The following is a 26,887-nucleotide window of genomic DNA, read 5'->3' on the forward strand; positions in this document are numbered from 1 at the left end:
ACTCATAAGATGGTTCAACCAACACCACAAGAGAGTTTTGGCTATAATCAAGGGGATTTTGTTCTTCTCCTTACTCTCCCAATGGTGTCAAATCCTTCCTATCAATAGTTCTTGTAATAACCCTTAACCAGCTGTGCTCTCACCGACAGCCTCAGAACAGATCCTTATCACAACCCCTGGATAAAATGATAAAATCCCCGGAGTCTCCAGGCTCTCAGTCTACTGTTGGGAGGGACTGTGACACAGCCCACAAGTCACACAAAATCTAGTCTTGCCTGTCTCCCATCCTCATTTCACGCCATGCCCCTTCAGGCATTGCACTCCATCCACAATGAAGAGCTGTGTCTGCCCACTTTGACGCCTTTGAACACATCGGCTTCTTTCAACTGGAGTTACCCACCGTCCTCATCAAGGAGTCCCCCATTCTTTGCCTGCTTGACTCCTACTCAGGTTTCATGTTCTTTGCTCAAATGTCCCTTCATGGCAATTGACTCCTTAGATTAAGTCACCTCTTTAGTGCTCTCACAACCCATATTTTTCTTCCTTCCTTTAATCCTAAGTAACTAATTATTGTGTAATTGCTTAATACCTGTCTTTTCTACTAGATTCTAAGTTCCTTAAGGGTAGAAGTAATTTACCTTGTTCATTGCTCTGTTCCTAGAATGTAGCATATTCCTGATATACCATAGATACTTAACAAATATTTTTTGAATGAATGAATGAATATGTGGACAAACAAACGCAGATAGGCTCATGATAAGGAACAGGACCAATTTTCTCAAGTGGAATGAGTTGTCTCAGAAGGCAAGGTTTGAAATCCAGTTGTGGAGACGAGATAGGTTTGACAATAGTACAGAACAGAATGGAAGTAAAGATGAAATAAAGGAACTAGTTAATGGCCTGGAGGTTCGGTGAGGTACGATTGACAAGTGCTGCAGTGAGATACTGGAGCACTAGATCTACTAGAATAGGTGACTGTGATTAAAGGGGGGGATGCTGGAGTATGTGATTTTGAAGTTGGCACAGTTTGGGGTGATGTCAAAGTTGAGGCTGTGTCTAGGGGAGAAGGTGAATGGAGGAGAAGCATGTTATTGGAGAACTGGGCACCCTGGCTGTGGGGTTACTGGTTGTTGTGTGAGACTGCACATTCCTTCTACCCATGATAAACTTATGTTGGAAACTGCTGTGAACACAGCTTTGGTTGGCAGCAATGAACAAGTAAGCCTTGCAGTCATCTGTGATGGGGGATAGGCACAAGGGAAGGCTTCTTCTGTCAATGGTACTCAATGACCCAAATAGTTCTCCAGCAATGGTTTCAGTCTCTCTGGGGTTTTGCGATGGTTTATAATGCTCACCTACTCATTCTAGTTCTGCCCTTTGGGTACCACAGAATAGCCAAATAACCACTCTTCTCCCAAAAACCTTTCAAGTGGCTGCTAACATGTCCCATGACCTTGCCTACCCCAAATCTTCTCTTTAGATTGAATGTGCACTATTTTTAAAATTATTATTATTGAGGTAAAGTTTATATAACATAAAAGCAACCACTTTAAAGTGTACAATTCAGAGTGATATTTAGTACATTCCTAGTGTTGTGCAATCACCATCTCTATCTAGTTAAAAATATTCTCATCAAAAGAAAACCCTATACCCATTAAACAGTCAGTCCCTATTCCTCTCTCCCCATAGCCCCTGGCAAACATCAGTTTGCTTTCTGTCTCTGTGGATTTGCCTATTCTAGATATTTCATATAAATGGGATCACACAATATCTGGCCTTTTCTGTCTGGCGTCTTTCACTAAGCCTAATGCATTCAAGGTACATCCACACTATATCATGTATCAGTACTTCATTCCTTTTCATGGCTGAATCATATTCCATGGTATAGATGAATGTGCACTAAATTTAAACCAAATTTCTCACTGTACCTTCAAGAAAAGTGTTTTTAACAAACACAAAATCCATCCGTATGACTCAAAAACATCCATATGAAAAATGCTTTGATAAAAGCCAAAAAAACACAGCATTGATGGACTCAGTGAGGGGAACTTAGTGAGGGGCTAAGTTGATGTGGTCTGAGTCCTTTAGAAATCTAACTTGATATAAGGCCAGAATTTAAAATGTATAGAAAGGTGAATAAATTGAGTGTCTATCTGACAATGTCACTAAATAACTACCCCCACCCTCCCAAAACCCAACTTTGGTGGACCCGAGGTCTTTCCTTCTCTTGGACAAGGGCCTGAAATGTTGGTGTACCCTGTAGACATGGTGCAAGTCTAGAGCTTGAATGTAGTTTTGGCTGGATGCCTGATGACCTAAACCAGCTTTCTAAAGAAAACCCTGGATCTTGGTTTTCAAAGAATAAGAATGTCCAACAAACCAGTAGAACAACAAAGATATCCAACAAAATAATGAGACTAAAAAAAAAAAAAAGGAGATAAAGTCTTTCTTTAAAAAAGAAAGGGACATTTGCAGTTTATGACCAAAAAGGGGTTTTTTTATCCACTTATTCAATTGGCATTTATTGAATGCTACACCTTCTGCTTCTGAAAATATAGAGGATTAATATTCTGAAAACTCTTCTGCTATAATATTTTAAATTTCTAGGTGAAATTTAAATGAATAACTGAGCTTACAAAAAAGAATGGAAATCTCAGAGGACAAAAATGATTAGGAAGCAGGTGCCTGACCATGTAAGATTTTGTGAGCCAATATAAGGACTTTAGATTTTACTTTGGGTGGGATGAGAAGCCACTGGAGGGTCTGACATGTGTTCTTTCTTGCTGGTTATTTTCTTCCCCTCTGCCACCCTCCCTCACTACCCATCTATTCTCAGGTCTCCCTGCCCTGTGTCCAGAGGCTGAGCCCTGCAGACTGCATCACTGGTGGGCTGGTGTCTGATTGGTTTGACTAATAAGAGGCTCATACAGGAGATCAAAGAGCAAGAAGAGAGAGTGGTCAGGATATGTCTTACCCAACCTTTCCCTGCACAGGTGTTCTTTCTAGAAGCAGCTGTATTTCTTCTCCACTATAGCTCCTGATGGGTGGCTTCTCCTTTAAAGTTGCAATTCTCACTGGATTCTGTTAACACCATCTCCTCCTTTGAATCTTCAGTCCCAGAGGTACAGCTGCATCCTGCTACTGCCAGACTCTGGAGGCCTTATCCTCTCTTGTTTGTTTTCTTAGCCTTGCCCAATCTATGTAAGTGGTCCCTCTAGTAAAGACTCTTCAATGGGTGAAGAATTCACTCATCTGGGTTGAATTCTGTTTCTGGCTGGGACCCTGACTGATACACATTTTAACTGAATCATTTAAATTGTTTTGTTGAAAATAGGCCATAAAAAGAAGAGGGTAGAAACGTGGAGGCTAGATGGGGGGACTTCTGCAATAATAGAGGTGAGAGATGATGGTGGTTTGGATGCATAATAGAATGGAAGTGATTGGATATTTTGATAGCAAGGCCAACAAAATTTGCTGACCTATTAGATATAATTTGTCAGAAGAAGAGGGGAATCTCAATTAACTCCAAAAGCTTTGGCTTAAGGAACTTAAAGAATAGAGTTATAATTTACTGAGATGTCAAGAGGCTTGGGAAGAGGAATTCAGAAGTTCGGTTTGACACATGTAAAATTTGAGAAGCTTTTAAAACAACTAAATGGAGATATCAGGTAGGCATTTGGCTGGGAACAGCCCTTGCTGGAAATACAAATTCGGGAGTCATCAAACATTTAGATGCTCTTCAAGGTGAAGAGGCTGGCTTGCATCACCAAGTCAGTGAGGGTGGAAAAGAAAAAAAACAGTGGTGAGCCCTGGAGCACTCTGAAGGTTTGCAGAGTGGAGAGATGAGGGCGGACCAACAAATGAAACAGAGAAGGAACAGTCCTTGAAGTAGGAGGAGAGCCAGGGGCTGATTGGTCGAATAACATGAGGACGGAGGACCTTGGTGGGAGCAGTCTCAGGGAATTGGTGTGATTGAAAGCCTGATTAGACAAGGGTCAAGTGAGAATTGAAGGAGAAGACTCAGAAATACAAGTCTAGATATTCCTTCGGGGTATGATAGTAAGAACATCGGCACTTTGCCGGGCTCCTTTGGCTCCAGGTTTGTCCGCACATCAACTTGTCATTCCAAACTCCTGGCGGAAGATGTGCTGCCTAATCATCAAGAGCACGGGCTTCAGAACTGACTGGCCTGGGTTCAAAACCCCAACTGTGTTTCTTACTAGCTTTGTGACTAAATACAACTTTCTTAAGCTTTCTGAGACTCTTTTAAAATGGGGATGATGATAGTGCCTGCTGGGGAATAGTAGTACTTAACCTTCATGAAGATTCAATGAGGTGATCCGTGTGCACTGTTGGTCGAGCTCTCCAGCTATTACTGTTACTACTCATCTTCTAAAAACTACAAATGTGGTTTTAGAAGATTACTCATCTTCTAAAAACTACATCACTCTTCCTTTCCACTGCCCTCCATCATGTAGATCCTAATTTCATATGCAGTCCATTTTCTTCACATTTTACACTCTAGAAATGCAAAAGTACTCTAGGCCCGCAAACTCCCCAAGGCAAAAACCTCCCCTGGGCTTTGCTCTCTTTAGGGCTCAATTCTAGGAGATGCCATTACCAGGGACCTCCACTAAGGGGCGAGCAAGGACAGAGGGAGCAGGAACTGTCTACTGAAGCTTGACAGGCATCAGGAATTGGTGTTCTGATCCTGTGGTGTTTGCAGTCATCTGGGGCCCACTACCAAGGATAGCCAAGAGGTAGCACAGGGTTTATCCAAAAAGAAAGGAGGGAAAGAGAGAGAGAGATGGGGGTGGAGGGGAAAGAGGGAGGCAGAGAGAGGGAGAAGGAGGAGAAGACAGGAGGGAAGGAAGGAAGGAAGGAGGGAAGGAGGAGAGAATCTAGCAACAATGCCCCTGGTCAGCAGCTCTTCTTTTCTCAGGGTGGTGACAGAAGGCAGATTAGGAAAGGGGTGGGGAAAGAGGAGTGAGAAGGTGTGGGGAAAGTTGGGGGGAGGGGAGGAGGATGTGAAACTCAGTCTGAGAAATGAAAAAAAAGCAAGCCTTTCTGGTGGCACTCCACGCAGCCTCCTGAAGCACAGTGCACCCAGCTGTGGGCAAGGACCCAGACACCCTGGTGCTGAGTTGAGAGGCTGAAGTCCAGAAGAGCTAAAGAAGGACAAATAAAGCCATGGTGAGCTTTTCAGCCTCAAAGATTTCCAGACGCTCAGATAGAACCTCTTGAGATTGCAAAGACAGGTGACAAAGGACAAGAAACAACACACTTCATTTTTGGTTTTAACAAAGCCAAGAATTAAAAATGCTGAGTCTAAAAGGTGCTTCTAGAATCTTTCTTCTCAGATGTGATAATTTCTCTTCATTGATTTGTCTCTGGTGAGGTTCTTGAGGAAGTACTATCTTGTTGAAATGAGCACTTTTGCAGGTAAACATTGGGGCTACCTGAGAGGTGATACACTTCAGAAAATATGGTTTTGAGGTGTTCAGAGAACTTGTGGTCTGGATTCTGCAAAATGTATTTTTTAATTGAAAAAGAAATGAACTGCTTTTCTTTATTGGTGTCTGGCTATCTAATACTTTTAAGTGTTTGAAGCATCGAGCATTGTAATCCAGTGTAAGATTTTAACATTTAAATCTCAGACCTCAATAGTTCATTAAGCATCAAAGAACACCTTAAAAATATACGTATTAAATATCAAATAGTTTCATCTAACAGCTCAGCGGAAAGGAAGTACAAAAAATTATTGAAATGTAGAAAAAAATCAGAGTAGTAATAATCAGCAATCTAAGGCTAAAACGTGAAAAGGAAAAGAAACAACTCTATCAGTTTTGAAGCAAATTTAATACTACTTTTTTTCATGTACATCTAAGAAACCTCTTCCTTCAGACAGGGTTAGTGAGCATATGTATTTTATTTTGAACTTTAAGAAAGTTGCAGCCACCTCCTCAAAGTGCTGTAAAAATTGTGATTTAAAATATAAATCCAACTATAATTTTCTATTTTCTTTGCAGATATTTCCATGGAAATGTCAGAGCTTTCAGAGGGGCTCATGGAATATCTTCAAGTTGTGGGTCTGGACAGTGCTATGTTGTGGTACGTTATGGTATTTGTATATTGCTAAGCCCTTTTTAACTTATGCTTATTTTTCTTAAATATCCACTGGGTGCATGTAGTCACAGGGAAGAATATTAGATAGTTGTTAGTTCTATCCTTTCTATGAATGTCCTTTGCTTCTGTTACTTTTAATACTTCCCCCAGAAACCTCCTAAGCCTGCCACACCCTTGTGACATGGTCCAGATCCTGATAATCCCACAAAAGTCTTAATTATGAAGAAATAAAGTCAATTAAGGAAAATCTGATGAGAACTTTACAATCCATACCAAATATTTAGCAGGGTACTTTTATTTTTTTTAAAAAGATTTTATTTTCAAGTAATCTCTATACCCAACATGGGACTTGAACTCACAAGCCCAAGATCAAGAGTCACATGCTCTTCCAACTCAGCCAGCCAGGTGCTCTGTACTTTCTTTTTTTTTTTTTTCAATAATTTAGTGCATGTCAATGTCATTTTGACAATTACAGTGTGCCCTTTATATATATATATATATTTTGTTCTTCTCCCATTAGTGTGATAAGTTTTATGTCTGATTCTTGAAGACTCTCCAGAAGTTGTTTTGAAACCTTCTTTACCCTTCCTAAGTAAGCTAATGCTTCTTGGCCCCTAGCTTAGATTTTGAGCTCTGGCCAAGCAAATGTGCTTTCCTCTGCCCCTGACACATTCCTTATGCCATGTCTGCCTCATGTCACCTGCAAAGCTAGTGCTCTTTTCATTCAGCAAGTGTTTTCCAAGTTCCTATAATGTGCCAGGCACTGTCCTAGGCACTGAGGATACAGCACTGAACCAAACGGTTTCTTCTCTCTTAGGACTTATATTCTGGTAGAATGTTCCTTCAAAACTCTGTTCCAGAGTTACATTCTTTACTCATTAATCATATCTGTTTCTCAGTTCTCTGTCCACTTCTGATATGTTTAATTGGATCAAGATTAATTATGTTTTCTTTGTATCTGTTATTCCTTGTTTGGGCTCCTTAAGAGACTGTAAAAATTGGATCTATGTTTTCTTTGGTATTTCTCCATGGTTTTTGCCCTACACAGTGAAAACTCAATAAATATTGATGACCATGAAAACGTTTACCATAATGATAGAACAGCATTTCACATAGATCATACCATGCTTAGAATGGCATGTGATACCATGAGGTCATTGCATAATTATGTGTTTGTTTTAGTTTTGTCAAAGCCCTCCTATTTGAAGAGCCCATATGATTATTAAATACCATCAGCTGAGTATTTTGTGCACAGAACACAATCTAAATCAATTTCATAATCCTGCAGCATTTGGTTTTGTAAATTATTCTTTTTAAAAAATATAGTTAGATATATAAGGCTTGAGCTACGTATTGAGGCTTTCCCAGAAGCAGCTCTTCTTGTGGTAAAAGATTACCTTTTTGATATGAAAGAGAATACTTAAAAGTATGTTGTTATTCCTGTCCTTATATTACTTCTCCCACAGAAACATAAATGTTGGCTTTTTGGAAATTATCCCAGGATAAAAAACTGGGCAGTAAGTTTTAGGGATATATATTATACAGAAATAGAAAAAGAAATATGAATTTCTAAAATACATTGGTTAAATTTCACTTGGAAAATTTTGAGGAAAAAATGAGGTTATGAAATAAAATCTAGGAAGCTACCAAATTTGCAATGAGCAAAAAGTATTATATATTACTGTGAAAAGTGATCAGGACCCGAAGCTCTAGGTTCCACTTAAAATCTGCAAATGACTGATTCTGTGGTCCTGGTTTTGTCATCTTTAAGTGGCAAGCTCAGCCTGGATTACTTCTAGGTTCTTTTCAGTTATAACTGAGAATCTGCATAATTCACACTCATGTCTTTCAGATTTCCTTGCACGTCATGGAACCAACAGCTGGATTTACCACTATTCTGAAAAATCCATGAACTGGGGGAGGGCTAGAAGGTACTGCCAAGAAAATTACACAGATTTAGTTGCCATACAAAACAAGAGGGAAATTGAGTACCTGGAGAGGACACTTCCCTTCAGCCACACTTACTACTGGATAGGAATCCGGAAAGTAGGGGGAATATGGACTTGGGTGGGAAACAACAAGTCTCTTACCAAAGAAGCGGAGAACTGGGGAGATGGAGAGCCTAACAACAAGAAGTCCAAAGAGGACTGTGTGGAGATCTACATCAAGAGGACCAAAGATGCAGGAAAGTGGAATGATGACTCCTGCTACAAACAAAAGAGAGCCCTCTGTTACACAGGTAGGGAGTGGCCAAAGTGGAGAGAATCATGGGACTCATCCCAGAGGGATGATAGGGAAGAAAGTAGTTTCTAGTACATTCTAAAATAAATCCAGTCCTCTAAAAAAATAAAAATAAAATCATGTCACTTCTGTGCATTTTTGGCATGTGAGGCTGCTCCTAACACCCCAAAACCACACCTCTAAATCAATTTACATCAATATGTAAGCGTATGTGAGAAGTAAGGCAGGGAAGTAGAAGCAGAGAGATGGGTCTGGCCAGGAGCTCAGACTCACATGACCCCCATTTCCTCACTGTAAGTTAGGGGGATTTATGCTCATGTTTCCTCCTTGGCTTAATCTTACATAACTCTATAGAATGAAATATTGCCATGTTTCATTATCTGTGGAGGATGGAAACTTCTGTTTTCAGTTCCAAAACAGTCAGTGTTTTTCCAAGTCATATTTCAACAATGAAACATAGTTAATTTGATCTCTTGTAAATTGGGCTTTCTACTGATTTAACAAGTTCAGACTTAATCTTTCTCTAGTACTTTCTATAAAGGAAGGGATTGTCAAGCCTATTGCAGAAATGGTTGGGGATGCGTCATCATTTAACCTACTTACAACATTTAAAACAAAGTATTCCAAGAGTTTCGAAGTATGTCACTAAGTTTCCCAAAGTGTTATAGAGTATTGGCCTTGGTAAATTCATCCTATGTATATGTCTGTGGCTATATGGCCAGTATATTACATAAATAAAAAATTCTAGCATATGGTTTTATTGCAAAATAAGCTACAAATGTACAAATAAACCTTTCCTGTTCATTATAATAGTCACAGCCAGAAAGTTTTCTATACCTGAAGAAATGATTATGAGTACTAAGAAGTAATCACGTTAAAATAATTTATTTCTCCCTTAAAGCTTCTTGTCAGCCCTGGTCATGTGGCAGCCATGGAGAATGTGTGGAAACCATCAATAATTACACGTGCAACTGTGATGTGGGCTACTACGGGCCCCAGTGCCAATTTGGTAAGCCCCCTTCCTCACTTGTTTCTTCCTATATATAGTTATAGGGGTTCTTGTAACTTGTGGATGTTGACTGGGACAAAATGATACTAGCCATTCCGAGAAATGAGAAGCTTTGATCAGAAGGATAAGCTTGCACAATGTTGTTACGTTTCCTGAAAGATTTCATAAGTCAGCATGAAGTTTCAAATCACTTCTTAACACGTCTTTTTGAATTTCACAAAGAAGGCAGCTTGGTAGATTCCTGTTCTTAGGGAACTCATAATCTAGCCAACTTGTTGGATTCATTAGAAGTCTAAAGCTTGAAAGAAACATTGCCATTTATTGTTAGGAGGGTGAGTTAACCATTAGGTAATCTTGCTTTTTTTATGTAATCCTCAAAGTTATGACAGGGCAAGGCTGAAAAAAAAAGTTCACATAATGATACAAAATATAGGTCAGAGAAATATAGTAATAAATCAACACATTTATTTGGGCTAGGTATTTAGGGGGATACAAAAACAAATCTATTATTGATTCTGCCCATAAAGGATTTGCAATTAGCTAGTGGAAATTATATATGCTCATAATTTGGTTTGATGGAAAGCAAGGCAAGCTGGAGTTTGCTTCCTAATGAAAGAATCTGGCCTTTATTTGACAATGGGAGGCCACTTAGCATCTTAAGACCTGCATTTGGTGCAATATTCCTAGAAGCAATGTGTAAGATGGATTGAGGAACAAAAAGAGAAGATGGAGAGAATCAGCAGGAGTCGACTGAAATTATTCACAGTCATGATGGTAGAAACAGAAAGGAAAGACTACATAGACTCAAAGTCAAGGAGTCTTTGACCCAGTCAACTCACTAGTGAAAGAAACATTAAATCCTTTGATTGACATTGATTGAGTTTCAAAACTACGGTTGAAGTATCTGGTGCATAGGATAGAAAATTATAAGAAGAGAACAGCAATGTTTATAAAGGATAAAGAATTAAAGCTAAAATAAATTTAGGGGGGTGGGGGGATGGGTTAGCCTGGTGATGGGTATTAAAGAGGGCACGTTCTGCGTGGAGCACTGGGTGTTATGCACAAACAATGAATCGTGGAACACTACATCCAAAACTAATGATGTAATATATGGTGATTAACATAAAAATAAAATAAAATAAAATAAATTTAAATTGGAATAGGTCTAACTCATTTCACTCAATTCCTACCCAATACTTTCACTTCACTTCTGAAGTTTATTTTTTATTATTTATTTATCCTTAATATTTTTATATTTTATTTTTTAATTCTTATATCATTGGCATGCCCATTTCACTCCCTTTTGTACATTTTATTCTTTTTTATTCTTCCAAATATGCTAAGTATATCTTTTGCGATGCCCCAAAGATTATAAAATCAATTGTCCCAGCCAGCTTTCCTTTTTGTATTTTTATCTCAGTATGAGGCACCCCATTTACATGGGTACTCTGGTATGAAACTCTTCCACCTCCCCTTACATTTATGCAAAGTAACACACTGTTCATTTTTATACCTTACTGTTTCTCTAATTTTCCTCCTACTTGTCAATTCTGCTACTACTGCCCTCATTCTTCCTAGATTATTGCTTTAGTTTCTTAGCTGAGTTCCACCAGGTTAAATTAGCTCCCCTTAAATATACTATTCATACTATAGGCAGGCTGATTAATCAAAAACAAACAAACATCACACATATACCTACCCTTTAATTTCTAACTATCATTTGTCCTACAGGATGAAATCTGAATGCCTCAAGCTTAGAGAAATGCTTAATACATCGTAGGTACTCATTAAATAATTGAAAAAAAGATAACAGCATTTTACCTTAGCTCCTACCTTTCTTTCTAATCTCATCTCCCATCAGCTCCTGCCTCCTCTTTCCTTCTAGTAACATTAAAATGCTTGTAGTTCTCCACACTTTTCACACATGCTTTGTATCTCATTGACTTGCTCGTGGCTTTCTCCCTCATTTTGCACATGGCTAACACACCTATTTGTCTTTAAGACATAGTTCAGGGACCAATTTTCTTCAGAAAACTTTCTTTGGACCCTAAGACAAGCTAAGTCTCCAAATTCCATGTTCCAATAGCTGCACATATTTCTCTCTTGTTTATCCCACATTTGTTGGAAGTCATCCATGTACTTGTCTGTAATCCCTGGTAGACTGACAGCTGCTTGAGATCAGTATTATTTACCATTTCATATGTCAGCTTGAGACTATGCCTGGATATATTAGGCACTTATTTGCAGGCATGAGTTGAATTGGAGAACGTAAGTTAATTTGGACTTGTACTGTATATGGAAAATATAAAAATGTTCTAGTTCTTCAAGTCCATTCTTCATTGAAATCTCAAAAGTAAGGTCACAACGATGGCTCAAATTTGATAATCAATAGGACACAAGAGTTGAAATAGTTGTTCAAATGGCATGGCAGGGCCTAAAAATGTGAAGAACGATTTCCAAGGTTCAATTTGATCTACTATGATACCACAAGTCAGAGCAGGGAAATAGTTTCTGGAGGGGACTGGAGGTAGGAGCTAGAGAGGGTGAAGACAGAATCAAGGCTGAGATGTTGCCTAAAGCTTTCCCACTCTTTTTCCACACCTCCTGCTCCCAGCACTCTAATATACCTAGGAGCTCTGATGTGACACTTATTTCCAAATTGAGCTAGTCATTCCATGTGAACCTATGCAGGTTTAAACATCCTCTCCTCAGATAATGCCAACAATAATAAAAAGACTAGCTAGTGTTTAATTAGTTCTTCCTATGAGCCAGGTTCTCTCTTTTTTTTTTATTATGTTATGTTAATCACCATACATTACATCATTAGTTTTTGAGGTAGTGTTCCATGATTCATTGTTTACGTATAACACCCAGTGCTCCATGCAGAACGTGCCCTCTTTAATACCCATCACCAGGCTAACCCATCCCTCCACCCCCCTCCCCTCTAGAGCCCTCAGTTTGTTTCTCAGAGTCCATAGTTTCTCATGGTTCATCTCCCCCTCCAATTTCCCCCCCTTCATTCTTCCCCTCCTGCTATCTTCTTTTTTTTTAACATATAATGTATTATTTGTTTCAGAGGTACAGATCTGTGATTCAACAGTCTTACACAATTCACAGTGCTCACCATAGCATATACCCTCCCCAATGTCTATCACCCAGCCACCCCATCCCTCCCACCCCCCACCACTCCAGCAACCCTCAGTTTGTTTCCTGAGATTAAGAATTCCTCATATCAGTGAGATCATATGATACATGTCTTTCTCTGATTGACTTATTTCGCTCAGCATAATACACTCCATTTCCATCCACATCGTTGCAAATGGCAAGATTTCATTCCTTTTGATGGCTGTATAATATTCTAGTGTGTGTGTGTGTGTGTGTGTGTGTGTGTGTGTGTGTGTGTGTGTGTATGCCACATCTTCTTTATCCATTCATCTGTCAATGGACATCTTGAGCCAGGTTCTCTTTTAAGCCCTTGACTTACATTAGATCATTTAACTCCCATACCAATTCTAGGAAGTTAACACAGTCATCATGATTCCTGTTTCTTTTTTTTAAAAGATTTTATTTATTTATTTGAGAGAGTGAGCAAGAGAGAGAGCATGAGGAGTGGGGAGAGGCAGAGGGAGAAGGAGAAGCAGACTCCCCACTGATCAGGGAGGCCGATGCGGGATTCAATCCCAGGAACCTGGGATCATGACCTGAGCTGAAGGCAGACGCTTAACCGACTGAGCCACCCAGGCGCCCATGATTCCTCTGTCATAGATGAAGAGATTGAAACTAGAAGGGTTAATTTACCTTGTGCCAAGGCAGAGCTAGGATTTAAACCCCGACATCAGGTCCTCTTCACACTAGCCAATGCTGTTTCTTTTCTTACTGCAGTGATTCAGTGTGAGCCTTTGGAAGTCCCTGATTTGGGGAGCATGGACTGTAGTCACCCCTTAGGGAACTTCAGCTTTATTTCCACATGCACCTTCAACTGCTCTGAGGGAACAGACCTCATTGGGATTGAGGAAACCACTTGTGGACCTTTTGGAACCTGGTCATCTCAAGAACCAACCTGTGAAAGTGAGTAACTCTTCAGACTAGAGGTTTTGTCATGGCCCGCCTTGGGTTTACAAACTGAGATAATGCAGTAGAGACTTGCTAAGAAGTCTCTGTCCTCTTTGGAACATAATTTAATCTAACTTAGATCACACTGTGATATTTTTTAAAGGGATTGTTGTTGCTCAAATCAAAAAGAAAAACCACAAACAAAAAACAACCAAATATCTCTGAAACCATCTCACAATATGTACATAATTTCAGTAATACATGATGTGATTATAACGTAATTTTTATTTTAGTTTTCTCATTGTCTTGGCAAAAATAGTCTTGCTGAACCTCAGTTAAATGTTGGTTGTTCTGTCCTCTCAATAACCCTTTTTATGTGGCATCTTACTGAACACCAACCAATTTCCTTCCCCGGGGGGTTGAGGGTTTTGGTGTTCTTCTTCTTCTTTTTTTTTTTTTTAAGTGGGCTCCACACCCAGTGTACCCAACATAAGGCTTGAACTCACAACCCTGACTGAGATCAAGACATGAGCTGAGATTAAGAGTCAGACGCTTAACCACCTGAGCCACCCAGGAGCCCCAGTAGAAGGTTCTTTTGATTGTTTTATTTGGTTTATTCTTAAAATCATTTTTACTTTTCCTCCTCTGTGAACTCTCAGGGGAATAACAACTATGTGAAAAACAAACACATAGTCTCTTGATCTTTTTTTTTTTTCATTTGAAATATGGTGGGTTTTTCTTTTTAACTGTCAAGAAGACTATCCCTATATGGGTGAAAACCTGTGGCATCTGAACCTGTGAAGTTTTAGTTACATTTTCTACATCTATGCATCTGACTCACTAATTTTAAGTAGTTTAATTCTCAAAAAATTATCAAAATCATATTGAATCATAAAACTAAGTTGACCAACCTGCTGAATTTTACAAAAGTTGAGTGACCTGCTTCAGAGAATTGGGGTGTTTTTCAACACTGTTTGTCAAGTGAAAAGGTGGGAATTCTCTGCATTCACTGACTGTATTACATGAGAGCTCTTGAGGCCAAGGCCATGTAGCATGGCACACTTCCAGCAGTGCTGGAGAGTTACCAAGACTGGGGCAAGAACCTGGAGCAGCCAACTCTACCCTCTGCTCCCCTCCTTATCACCTCCCAAGGACTGTCAGTGCTCCTGGCTTCCCCTCTGACTCACCATTCTCCATTATTCTCAAGAAAATAAAGCCTGGAAGCAGCATTATCAGAACTAATTTTTAGAGATTATAAATGTCTAGATTCAATCAGGTGGTTCTACAGTTGAGTCAAGCAACTTTGGCTAAAAACCTTTGGTCAAGGGAGGGTCCCTGCTCAGAAATACTGCTTTTTTCTTTTCCACTGAAGTGATTCAATGTGAGCCTTTGGAGGCCCCTGATTTGGGGAACATGGACTGTAGTCACCCCTTGGGAAACTTCAGCTTTACCTCCACATGCACCTTCGAATGCTCAGAAGAAACGGAGTTAATCGGGGACAGGAAAACTATTTGTGGATCATCTGGAAACTGGTCAAGCCCTAGTCCAAAATGTCAAATTTGCCCTGATATACTGAAGATTTAAAAATGGAGTTGGTAGATGGGGAGATAATGGGGAAAGATAGATTAAACTTTTAAATTTCATTTTGCTAAATGTGTATGGCCTAGAGATAAATTTGTACACATTAATTTACTGTAAAATCCTGGGCTGTTCTAGGTCTTCCTTCAATGGTAGCCATTTCTTTCTTCAGCTGATTTTCAACTCCTGTCTTAACTCTTAACATCTAAAGGCACTGTCTCTGACTTATTTCTTATTCATTCTTCTATTCTACTACTATCTCACTTCCGTTAGTCCATTAAAATGTCCCGACAACGGTCACCAGTGACCACCTAATTCCCAAAATAGTGGATATTTCTCCATTATCACTAAGCTGATGCCTCTGTAATCTGTGTATGAGAAGGACTCTGTCTTCCTCATTTCCATTGACTCTCCACTCGACATGGTGCCCATGCTAAATCAGGTAAATAAATAAGTTGTCCTCTGTTTAGATCATCTGGGAACTTGAGCCTTTTTTCTATTATACATTTGGGTGTGAGAGTGGAAGCACCTTGAAAGAATTCATCAAAGTAACACCAAGAATAAGGGACACAGACCCTGTACTAATATGCAAAAGTACGTTTGTTTAATTCATGGTATCGGAACGTAGATTTTTTTCATATGGGTAGTTTTTCAACAAAAGCTCCCAAATGAACTTAGTTTACTCTTTCAAGGGATATAGGTGTATCCATCCACTTATTTGTGAAGGAAGTAGAAATATGTGGTAGGACCACATCATTTAAAAGACAGTTTAGTGTAGGTCCTTGGCATGCAAACAACAAGTGCATATATTTGCACAGCTGTTTCAAAGTAAAAGCACTAAAAGTTTCCTATGATTGATATGTTACCTGGTTCAGATCACTGGCTTTTATTTTTCTTGAAGTCTTATTAGACATGTTAGGTCTTCTCAGTGTCGTAGTATCCCAACTATTGAACAAAGCCATGGAAATAAATACAATGAGGACCACTTTTTGCCAAGATTTTTAGGTACTTCTTCTGGGAGTTCCATGAATTGCAAATCTGGAGACTAAGAATTTATAGGCATTGGGCTAGAAAATTTGTCCTGTCTCTGCCTCTACTGTAGGCTCATCGTGTTCTTTCCCATGCCAGTTTCATCATCTATCAAAGGGCATCAAATGGGCTATTACTGGGAGACGTGGGGAGGAACAAAGCCTAATGTCACGAGATGGCACTAAGTACATAGTGCTGTGGCCTCGTGATCTGTTTCTTTCTGATCTCTCTTTCAGAAGTGAACAGGAGTTTCTCAACGATCAAGAACGGCGACTATAACCCTGTCTTCATTCCAGTGGCAGTCATGGTTACTGCTTTTGCTGGGCTGGCATTTATTATTTGGCTGGCGAGAAGATTAAAGAAAGGTATGTGAGTTTGCCTTCATATGAACGTAATACAATTCAAAGTGGAAAAAATATAGAAACACACAGGAAATTAAGTATGATCAGTTTAACTGAAGCAAAATACCAAGCTCTGTGTTCTATAGACATCATCCCTGAGGATGTGTGAGACAGCCCATGCACACTTCCATTAAAACAAGTTGACTGATTTGTGATTTTCATCTGACAAACCTTTTAAAAATGCCTACTGTCTTCAAGGCACCATGCTAGGGTGATAATAGACAAATGAGATATTTTAATGGTTCTTTGCTCTTCTTTAATTCTGAAAAAAAAGGATGCATAATCTCTGTCCTCTAAGAGCCTAAATGCCTTTGATCTCAATGCTACAATTCCACTAGAAAAGGAATTTAATGTCCAATAAGGTTTTTAAGGCACTGTTCCCCAAAACCTGAGTCACATATCTGTCTGGCTTCTTACGTGTGGGAATTGCATTGTCCCTGGAAAAAAATCCTCATGTTTTCCCCCCATGTCTATTCACTGAGGTCACAGTTCTAACCAAATGCACTGCATTTGCCTCCCCTCCACTCTGGCCAAATGCACTGCATTTGCCTCCCCTCCACTCCCCTCCACTCCCTGAAAAGGGAATGAGGGCTGTTTGAGAAGCCAATAGCTACTGCCTGGCACAATACATGGGACACCATCAGGGAAAAACAACAGCATCACTCCCCTCACCTCCCTTCTGAGTATGCCCAAACCTTAAAGCAGGACTGACTTGCTGGTTATAGGCCCACAGTCTGTGGCAGGCCCTGAGTATGCACTGCCACATTTGGCCAAACTCACCTGGCAGAAACATTTAAGACTAGGAAATTCATGGACATTAGCAGCTTTTGAGATATCGCTGCCTTAAGTTCAGAGGCCATCAGTGATCTCAAAATAACTGCTAACCCAATGTTTGGTATTGCCTTTCTATGGAGTCAGTTGATTGCCATTTTAATTTTACTTCCATCAATTAATTAGTATGTATTCTGTTCAATGAGTATGGTCTATAAAGGCTGCCTCTCACCGATCCTCACTGCCAGTTGCAGGAATATTATCTACCAATCCCCAATGGTCTTCTACTGTGATCTGATCTTTCATTCCAAATATAAGAATGATACTAGATTAGTTTTATAACCAACCCAGAAAGATGATGGAAGGGGGCACTGTTGATGTACAAGAGCTTCCTTAGTGTCAAGTGAGGGCACTGAGCAGTTCAAGCGTCTCTGCTCCTGCTCTTGGAAATTCTGCTAAGACTGGATCCCATCATCTTACAGTATGATATGAAGTACTCAAGTATTACTCTAAGGCACAGGAAGAATGAGATTTTTTTTTCTCCCGCCATTGATTATCCTTTCCATTGAGACTTCAGAGCCTGACCGCAATTGTCCTTTTTTCCCTCCTACCTTGGATGATGGTGACAGAACTGAGGGGTAGAGAATGCAGTGGACCATTACACACCACCCTCTGGGAGACGGGGCTGTTCTCTAAATAACCTTTAAGGATTTGGGGGCTGGGAGTCACCTTAATAAGTAGGATATCCCCAAATTCCAAAGTCTTTTAATAACTGTTAGTAGAATCTAAAGACTAGAATGAAGTCACTTGTATTCAGTGGCAGGGTGTGGGGTGAAGGGTAGGGGTTAGTTGACGAAGGTGGCTCTCTCAGCAGGGGTGAGAAAAGCAGTGGGGTTGTTTTTAAATTTTTTTTTACCTTGGAGTCATTTCTGTACAAGATCTCAAACTGATAACCTGAAAACTACATGCCCTTGCTGTGGGAATAAGTGTGGGGCAAACAGGAAACAGATAACGGGCAGTTGGGCTAGATAAATGTATGCCAACAAAAAGAACCAAAGCCCCAGAAGATCACTGACTCTGTAGGAGAGTCAGGGTATCTTTAATGTAGCATTTTAATAGCCTTCATTTGTGGAACATCTTCTTACATTTCCAATTTTCAAGTGACTTTATCTTCCAACGACTGTAGTTGTAAGTTAGTTCTTTGCAACAAGAAGAATGTTTTTCCTATAGAACGGTGTTAGGAATGATGGTTAGGTTCCCAGGCTAACCCCTCAGAGCTTTTCTAACTGTGTAGCTAACACATTTACAAGAAAAAAAAAAAGTTCAAAGCCATAAATCTGCATGTGTATAGTAGTTATCAACTCTGAGGAATTCATACGTGTTTTGGGTTCAGCAGGCTGGAAAAAGAGGGCAGGTGAATATTTAGGACATAGTAGCCAGTGAAATGACTAGATTCTTGACTCTGGTCCTGCCCTTGGATGGATCTTCTGAAACTGCAGTTTGACACCTGCCCTCGTTGTCTTGATATCCAGGCTTTTGCTCCGTTCTTCTGGAAAAGACATAAATGCAAGCTCCAGAAATGCGTGCCAGTCTGTATGGGCTTGTGTAGAAACAATTTCCCCCCTCGATAACCATTCTCTGATTAGTCGTTATCCTTGTCCCTGTTTGATAAATAAGGAAACTGAGGCAGGGATTTTAGGTCAAATGTCTCAACTCCCATATCAGCAGGGGCCAGAATCAGAGAGCAGACTCCCATCCACACATGCCCCTTAACACCAGTGGTCTTCAGATTAATGAAGCTCTATATTTTCTCTTGGTTGGAAGAACTCCCCACCTGAACCAACCCACAAGGTTAGAACAAGACATGAAACTGAACACATGCCCCTTAGTTCCTTTTTCTTCAAAAAGAACTCTCTCAGTAGTAACAGATTCTTGCTCATATATTGTTATGTGTGTCACTGTTCCTAAAAGGAAAATATATTTATATGAAGATAAACAAACAGAACCTGAAGTTAATTAAGATTTAAGTTTCTTTGCTCAAATGCAAAGAGCCAATGTCATCAGCAGGCTGAATTTTGGAGGAAATGTGTAAAAGAGTAAATTCTAACATTTTAAAGGTTTAAAACAATATCTGAGCGCTGTGTATGTGGTAGACCCTGACCTAAGTAGTTTGAATACATTTTATTTTACCAACTCAGTGAAGAATCATGCTCCTTTCACAGATGAAGGAACTGTGGCTTGAGAGGCTAAGCAGCTATTCAGAGACACACCACAGTTGATAAAACAGGATTTGCACTCAGACTGGATGATTCTAGAGCTCCAGTTTATAGCCACTGAAACACAATGCTTCCCAATGATTTTTTTTTTCTCAAAAAGCTTTTTTTTTTTTTTTTTTTTTGCTTTTATTTCCTCTGGAGTCCAACTCTGCAGTTCTTTCATTAATCTATTTATTTATACTCTTTTCTTTTTCAGAAATAATGTAAGATGGTTTATGAAATGTATTCAACACAGTAAGTTAAAATTAGTTTAAAAGTAGGTAAGGAAAGGAAGGCCAAAATTTAGGGCATAAAAAGAGTTGGAGCAAGAGGTGAAGTCAGTACACAAAAATGTGTGTCAAAGGCCTGTACACTTGATAGAAAGGGTCTCAGCTCTGGCTCTGTTTCCTGGCAGCCAGTCAAAGAAGGGAGCATAAGTAGTTATGATATTTACTGTGTTTGTAAGATAAAAACACATCAGTTACTCAGATGAATGAGTAATTCCTACCACTGAGACCCAAGTGAAATTTCTTTGTGGATTCTCACAGACAAGGTGGTGTGAGACGTAATGACACATATTCTTACAGTATTAGTAGCCAAGTCTCTTAGGGAAGAATCTGCAGGTGGGCTGAGATGGCGGACGGGAAGAGGTAAACACGTGTATAGGCATAGTGGGACTGACCATCAGGCAATTCGGGCTAGACTTCCTTCTCTATGATCAGCATAAAGGATGAGATGGAATGCAGAAGCATCTGTATCAATGAGTCTATTATGTATGAGGATATACCACTGTTTGAATTAACACATTAAGCCAGCATCTCAAATCCCTTTACACACAGCTGGGGTCCACCAACAAATACACAATACACCTCAAAAGCCAATTTTGGGAGTAGGACTCTGCCTTCTCTCTTACAATTGGAATTGTCTACTTGCACTGATGCCATTTTTCCTATTTCTTCTATTTTTAGGTAAACAGTCCCAGAAAAGGTAAGTTTCATCAGTGAGAAGTTTCTACATCTGTTGATCTTTTCTCTACCTGCCTTGAGACACTTCCTGCTATAGCTAGACATGTTAACTCCTTAGTAACTATTTACATGAGGTCTCATTCAAATGAAGTTTCCATATAAAGTGATAATCCACCAGCCTCCTCTAAAAGCTGTGCTTTTGGCTTTTTTGTGTGTGGGTGGTTTTGTTTTAGTGCCAGGAGATTAGAATGATTGATTGAATGAATGAATGAATGAACAAATAATACCCTATTAAGAAAGGGCAGTTATGTGAAGGGAGCTCTTTCTGATTACCCCTGAATTTTCTATAAGGATTGGAAGCATGATGATTTATCTCTTCTTGTCCTAGAGGAATATAAGGGCAATACCAAATACAGTGTTTGGGAAACATTCAATTCATCAAGGATTTATTGAGAAACTAATAAATCCGAGGCCCTAAAAAGGTATAATTCTGGACCCCAGGCCTTCAGTGCCTAGTATAAGAATGTAAATGACTACTGCTCTGATAAGCATTGACCTTCAGAAACGTGGAAGAGGTAGGGAACATGAATTCTGCCTGTGGCTTCTGCAATGAGGCAATTTTTTTTAGCTTGGTCTTGAACCTCAGATTTTTTCAGCTGGAGAAACATAGACTGAGAAGTGATGCAGGCATATGTAAATACACGGGTCAGTGGGCAGAAGTGAACATGGCAAAACATTTCTCAGTTTCAGGGGTTCAGTGACTTGCTTAGAGATTTTGGGAAGGAGAGTATAAGTAGGAAGAACTATGAAAGTGAGACTTTGGTGACATACTGAGGGCCCAGTTAGAAAACTGAGCTCATTTTAAAATGCTGGAAGAAGCGGGATGGTCCCTGAGGATGTTGGTTGCTTGTTCAGGCAACCATGCTACCAACCACAAATTGTTATGAAGAAGTTCTTACTAGTTCAGTGAACTGTAGCTTTGAGTGCAAAAGAGAAACCATGAGATTCAACTAGAGGGAACAAACTGAGGGTTGCTGGTGGGGAGATGGGTGGGAGGGATGGGGCGGGTGATGGGCATTAAGGAGGGCACGTGATGTAATGAGCACTGGGTGTTATATGCAACTGACGAATCACTAAATTCTACCCTGAAACTGATAATATCCTATATGTTAACTAAATTGAATTTAAATGAAATATTTAAAAAAGAGAAACTGGGGAGATATAAGGCAACATAAGCCAGATCATAGAGTAATTTATAAGCCATATTAAGGAGCATGGACTTAATCCTCAGGTCTTTTTGGATAAAGCAGGTGAATGTCATGCTGAAATTTTCACCTTATGAGGATCATTCTGCAAACAGGGGAGTTGGGTGAGCCTGGAGGCAAAGAACTGATTTGGAGGCATTTGAAGTTATTAGGTTAAAGCTGATGGTGCCTGTCTAGAGAAATAGCAGTGAGGTTGAGTTCATGAGGTAAGAGGTAAAATCAAGTGAATATGGTAATTAATTCACTAAGTGAGAGAGAGAAGAATCAAAGAAGTCATCGTGGTTTTGATTGGGAACTGGTGGATGGTTACTGTCTACACTATACTATTTACTGAGAAGGGAACATAAAAGAATGAGAAGTTTTGGAGGTGAAGATCATAGGTTCAGTTTTGTCTGTGTTGAGCTTTAGGTGTCTGTGGCTCATCCACAGTTGATTGGTTCAATCTGTTGCACAGGGGCCACCTTGGGGCAGGAGAGTGGATTTGGGGATTCTCACATTCCAGGAAGTTAACTTCTCTTTTGGGAGCAGGTACAGTCATCTGGGAAGGGTGTGGAGTGGGAGAACAGAAGATGATGTGGGAGAGAGGGCAGGAACCTGGGTAAAATCCATATCAAACGGGTTGACAAGAGGCACCTGGGTGGCTCAGATGGTTAAGCATCTGCCTTCAACTCTGGTCATGATCCCAGGGTCCTGGGATCAAGCCCCACGTTGGGCTCCTGGCTCAGCGGAGAGCCTGCTTCTCTCTCTCCTTCTGCCTCTCCCCCTGCTCATGCTCTCTCTCTGTATCCCTGTGCCTCAAATGAATAAATAAAAAAATCTTTAAACAAAACAAAACAAAAACGGGTTGACGAAGGAAAAGGAGAATGGGGAGAAGTTGCCAGAGAGGCAGAAGGAAGATGAGGAGAGTCTGGGTTATGAATGCCAAGGAAAGAAGGAAGTAGAAATTGTTTCAAGGGCTTCTGGGAGAGCCAGTAAGTTCTCACTGAATGTAACAAGGGTATGAGTGCAGAGACTGTTTTGCTTGAGGTCATGATGGAAGTCTGATAGCCAGGTATTTAAGGTTCAGTGGGGATGAGGAAGTAGAAGAAGAGCGTGTAAACCATCTCTTTTTAAAAAGCTTGCCTAGGAGATGAGACAGGAACTGGATGACTGGATAAGAACATCAGGTCAGTGGAGGTTCTCATATTCTATTTTATTTTATTGCCCTGTCTTCCATTCAATACTGTAGATGGGGACCTAGACCCTTCTCTGGGCTGGGCTCCCTATCTCTGTGGGCAGGAAATCCACAAGATGTAAAGATCTCTTTCATGCTCACACCCACTGAGTGAAAGTCTTTTCTGGCACAATCCACCCAGAGCTGTTTTCTCGTCACAGGAACCACCTGTTTTTTAATTGCCACTAGATGGAAGCAGATCAATTCAATTTTTTAGGAGACCTTGGGGGACAAGAAGAGAGGCTGGCAGGAAGAGTATTAGCATTAAGCTCATTACCACACTCAGCTAATTGCCATATTAAGTTTAACAGCTCACTGATTTTTATAATGAATCAATCAATAGTTGTTTATTGCATACTTTTGTGTTGGAACAATGCTAAACTTGACTGAAACATCAAGAAGAGTAAGTCCTTGACCCTGACCTCAAGGAGATTATTATCTAGTTGAGTAGTGAAGACAAAAAAATATTTTCAGAAAAATATAAGGCAGAGGATGGTAACAGACAATGAACTCTGTGTTAAAGGACTTTTTCAATACAGAAGAAGCTTGTTGATCACAGAAAATCTTATAAAGAAGGTGGACCCTGGGTTGGTTTTGAAGAATGGATGGGATTTAGGTGTATGGAGAGAAGCAGGGGAGACTACAGGGAAATGATTTAAACATGCTATGGTAGTGAGGCTGGGACAGTGTGTTCAGGGGACAGTGACTGGAACTGCCAAGAGTCCAGGGTGTAGAGGAGCTGTGAACAGAAGTTGGAAAGGAAGGCTGGCCCCATCAAGATAGGTCCTGAATGCATCACTAGATGTTCTAGAAGGACTTAGCAAAGCAGTATTTACCCAGCTGCCTTGAGACACCTCTCATTTATTGACCAAAGTGACTTTAATTCATAGAATTATAAAATTTTAGGTCTTGAAGAGATCTTGATGGACATCATTTTCAAACTCTCTTTATAACTGAGCTAAAGAACTTTCCTATATGCCCTGAGCTAGTGACATAGTTAAGATAATTGTAAACATTTATGAAACATTAATTCCATGCTGCACACTGCTCCGAGTGTTTTAGGTGTCTAAAATCATTCAACGTTGCCTACAAGCCTGTGGGGGAGAAGTACTATTAATACTCTTATTTTACGTGAATGAACTGAGGTAAAGAAAAATAAAATATCTAGTCTGAGGTCACTGAATAAATGACAAAGCTGAGATTTATACCCATCTGGATCCAAAGATCATGCTTCATCCTTATGCTTCTAGAACGCAGGACTCAGTGATTGAGCTCTAAGTCCCAGACACCCTCCTCTCCCAGTGATGCAATGATTTTTCTCCCCGAAACCATTTGCGATGGCACTGAGGAAGGGTGGGATGGAAGAAGTAGAGTGTGTTTCTAGAACAAGCCAAACATAAAATGAAAACCATCACACTAAATATTGGAGCATTTTTTTAAAGCCCTGGCGCCAACCTGCATAGTCCTGTGTGCTCATCCATAAAAGCTCTTCACTGGTGAATGACCAACACCTAGGGCATTTGTGGTTTCAATTCTTGCCAGGTTATTTTCACTCTTCTGCAAATTGGTTCTGTTTACCACCTCATTTGGTTTCTAGTGTCTAAATTCTGCCTGGGTAAAGCTACACCCAAGATACACAGGAAGATACGATGCCAACCTCAGTGGAGGGTATATGTGAAATTTTGTTTTCAGAAACATTTTTATCTCTGTATTGGCAAGCACATTTGCAGCTGCTGAACTGTGGTTTACCCTGGCAGTTCATCATGAGAACAGTCTCAGAATCTGGTTCTCCCTTTGAAAGGTGCTATTAAGACATGCCATAATTGCCTCCCTCCTCCCTCCCCCCTCTTCCATCCCCTGCAAGAATGAGACAACTGTGTCACACATACAAAAAGGTGTCATTTATTTCATGAAACTAGATTTGTAACCATTTCCTTAAATCATGTCCCACCAGAATCAGGCATTTAGAGTTACTACCATACCTTTCATAAGTTTTGATTTTTCTCTAATTTTTCTATTTGAGCATTGTCAACTTCTACTTTTCATTGACTGCCCACTGCTCAAAATCTATCTAAAATGGCCTTCATACTCATTTGATCCTAAAACAAAGGTTGTGCCCCAGAAATGTCTCCAGGTGTGGTCCATGGACCTGCAGCATGAGCATCACCAAAGAGCTTGTGAGAAATACAGAATCTCGGGCCCCACCCAGACCTACTGAATCAGTCAGCATTTTAACACCACCTCTGGGTGGCAAGCACCTGCAAGTATGAGAAGCATTGCTTTAGGGTTTTCTTCTCATTCCTTCACCTTAGTGAATGCCCTGTGTCTTGTCCAACCTATCTGAAAGGCATTTCCTTCACTCCTTTTCTGACGTTCAGTGAATATTTACCTATACTAACACTGTTAAGTTTTACAATTTTTAATCTCCTTATTTTAATTTATATTCTCCTGTTTTTCATTCAGCAAAAATGATCCATATTAAAGCAGTCTCTGTGAAAAAAAATTATTGGGATACTAAAGTGTCACTGGATCCTTCAAATCCCTCCCTGAAAAGTATCACATGGTGGTGTCTCCTATATTGAAGATGGAGTGCTTCTCTTTCTGTGCATCTGGAAAGATTTCTACAGGATCAGCAGCTGTTTCTGCTCCCTACGTGCCCCTCACCCACCCCTGCACCCCTGCCTACAGTTGTGCTTTATATTGCTTGTGTTTATTCTCTTTTTCATGGACCATGAGGGGAGAAGATGGCTTTGGAATATAAAGATGTCCGATTTTGCTCTCTATCTTGACTCCACTTCCAGTTCCAACTCAGTGCTGTACCTGATGACCTTCTGTACCTGATGACCTTAAATACAGTGGAAACTTGATACATGTGTTCCTACAGACTCAATTTTGTTGCAAGTCACATTTTATCTCCCCTGCCCTCCAGTCACCTCTAGGGGTACATTCTTAGAGATAAGTTCATAAAAGTGGTGTTATCCAACTCCAGCAAAATAATGAGTTTCGGCTCCCAAACAGAGAAAGTCCTACTTGCACAGTAGCCTCACCTTCTGTAAATGGAGGCCATCCTATTTAATTGCCTCCAGCCTCCCCACCTTCTCTCTCCTCTTCCCAGTTGGCTGGCTTCCACAGGTAGCATCTCATGAGCACCAAACTAAAAGAGAGAAAAGCGAGATAGCCTGCACTGATTTTTTTTTTTTTTTTTTTTTTGGTTTTCAGTGTTGCTCTTTTTATTGGACCTACCAAGATGTCTTGTATTTGATGCTTTTTTTTTAGTGGCCACTATATTGTTAATAAAAAACATCACCAGAATGCTAGCTGCAGGCAACATATCTTCAACGTCAGTTTAAACAAGAAGAAAGAGAGTCCTCCCACCCCAGACCTCTTACCCATCTACCGAGATTCTCTCTAGTCTTTAAGATCCATCTCAAACACTCTCCCCACCCCACCTCCACTTCTTTCATAATTAGTCCTTTCATAGCTAGTCCAGACCTGTGGCCTCCTGCTGCAAGATTAGTCTACAACATGCAGTTTTGTACTTAGTTTTTTTTTAATGTTACCTCCTCTGTTATTTCAAAATTTATCATGCATATGTTTTCTCTCAGTGAAATTCTACCCTCCTTAAAGGCAGATATTGTGTCACAGCCGTGGAGTGTCTCGCTCATTACTAGACACTCAGTAAATGTGGATTCATGTAACTCAGAAAGAGCATACACTGTACTGTTGATATAAGTTGCAGCAAAACCTCTCTCCATACATGTGATGACTTGAACAGATACTCATCTAATGTGGCTAACTTCTTACAACAGAATAGGGGCCTGGTAAAAACTAGAAATCCCTTCTTGCCCCATGGCCAATACCACTTTCATACAAGAGTATACATGTTATGATAATGATTTTTTGCTAATGATTGTATTTTCTTTCCTCAAATCCATCTCAGATCCTGCTTTACAATATGAACTGTTGCAAAAAAATTCTCCA

The 26,887-nt window shown here is 40.0% G+C and overlaps 1 protein-coding gene across 2 annotated transcripts; it reads left to right on the forward strand.

Annotated features, from left to right (window-relative positions):
- Positions 1–5,054: 5,054 nt before the first annotated feature.
- On the forward strand, positions 5,055–25,775 carry SELL (selectin L). 2 transcript variants are annotated; one of them, XM_027612935.1, is made up of 8 exons: positions 5,055–5,193; positions 6,030–6,111; positions 7,979–8,365; positions 9,269–9,376; positions 13,259–13,444; positions 16,273–16,401; positions 20,432–20,450; positions 25,370–25,775. In XM_027612935.1, exons 1-8 carry the CDS (start codon positions 5,191–5,193, stop codon positions 25,386–25,388), a joined length of 933 nt encoding a protein of 310 aa, XP_027468736.1. In that variant the 5' UTR covers positions 5,055–5,190; the 3' UTR covers positions 25,389–25,775. The 2 variants fall into 2 exon arrangements, with proteins under 2 accessions (XP_027468736.1, XP_027468735.1); XM_027612934.1 differs by lacking the exon at positions 20,432–20,450.
- Positions 25,776–26,887: the final 1,112 nt, after the last annotated feature.

This window comes from Zalophus californianus, chromosome 10, assembly GCF_009762305.2.
Source record: "Zalophus californianus isolate mZalCal1 chromosome 10, mZalCal1.pri.v2, whole genome shotgun sequence".
NCBI lineage: Eukaryota > Metazoa > Chordata > Mammalia > Carnivora > Otariidae > Zalophus > Zalophus californianus.

Bases quoted from the DNA above. Each gene is read 5' to 3' on its own strand.
- SELL (XM_027612934.1), top strand. The intron at 9,377-13,258 runs GTAAGCCCCCTT...TTCTTACTGCAG, and splicing joins CGGGCCCCAGTGCCAATTTG to TGATTCAGTGTGAGCCTTTG. The intron at 13,445-16,272 runs GTGAGTAACTCT...TCTCTCTTTCAG, and splicing joins TCAAGAACCAACCTGTGAAA to AAGTGAACAGGAGTTTCTCA.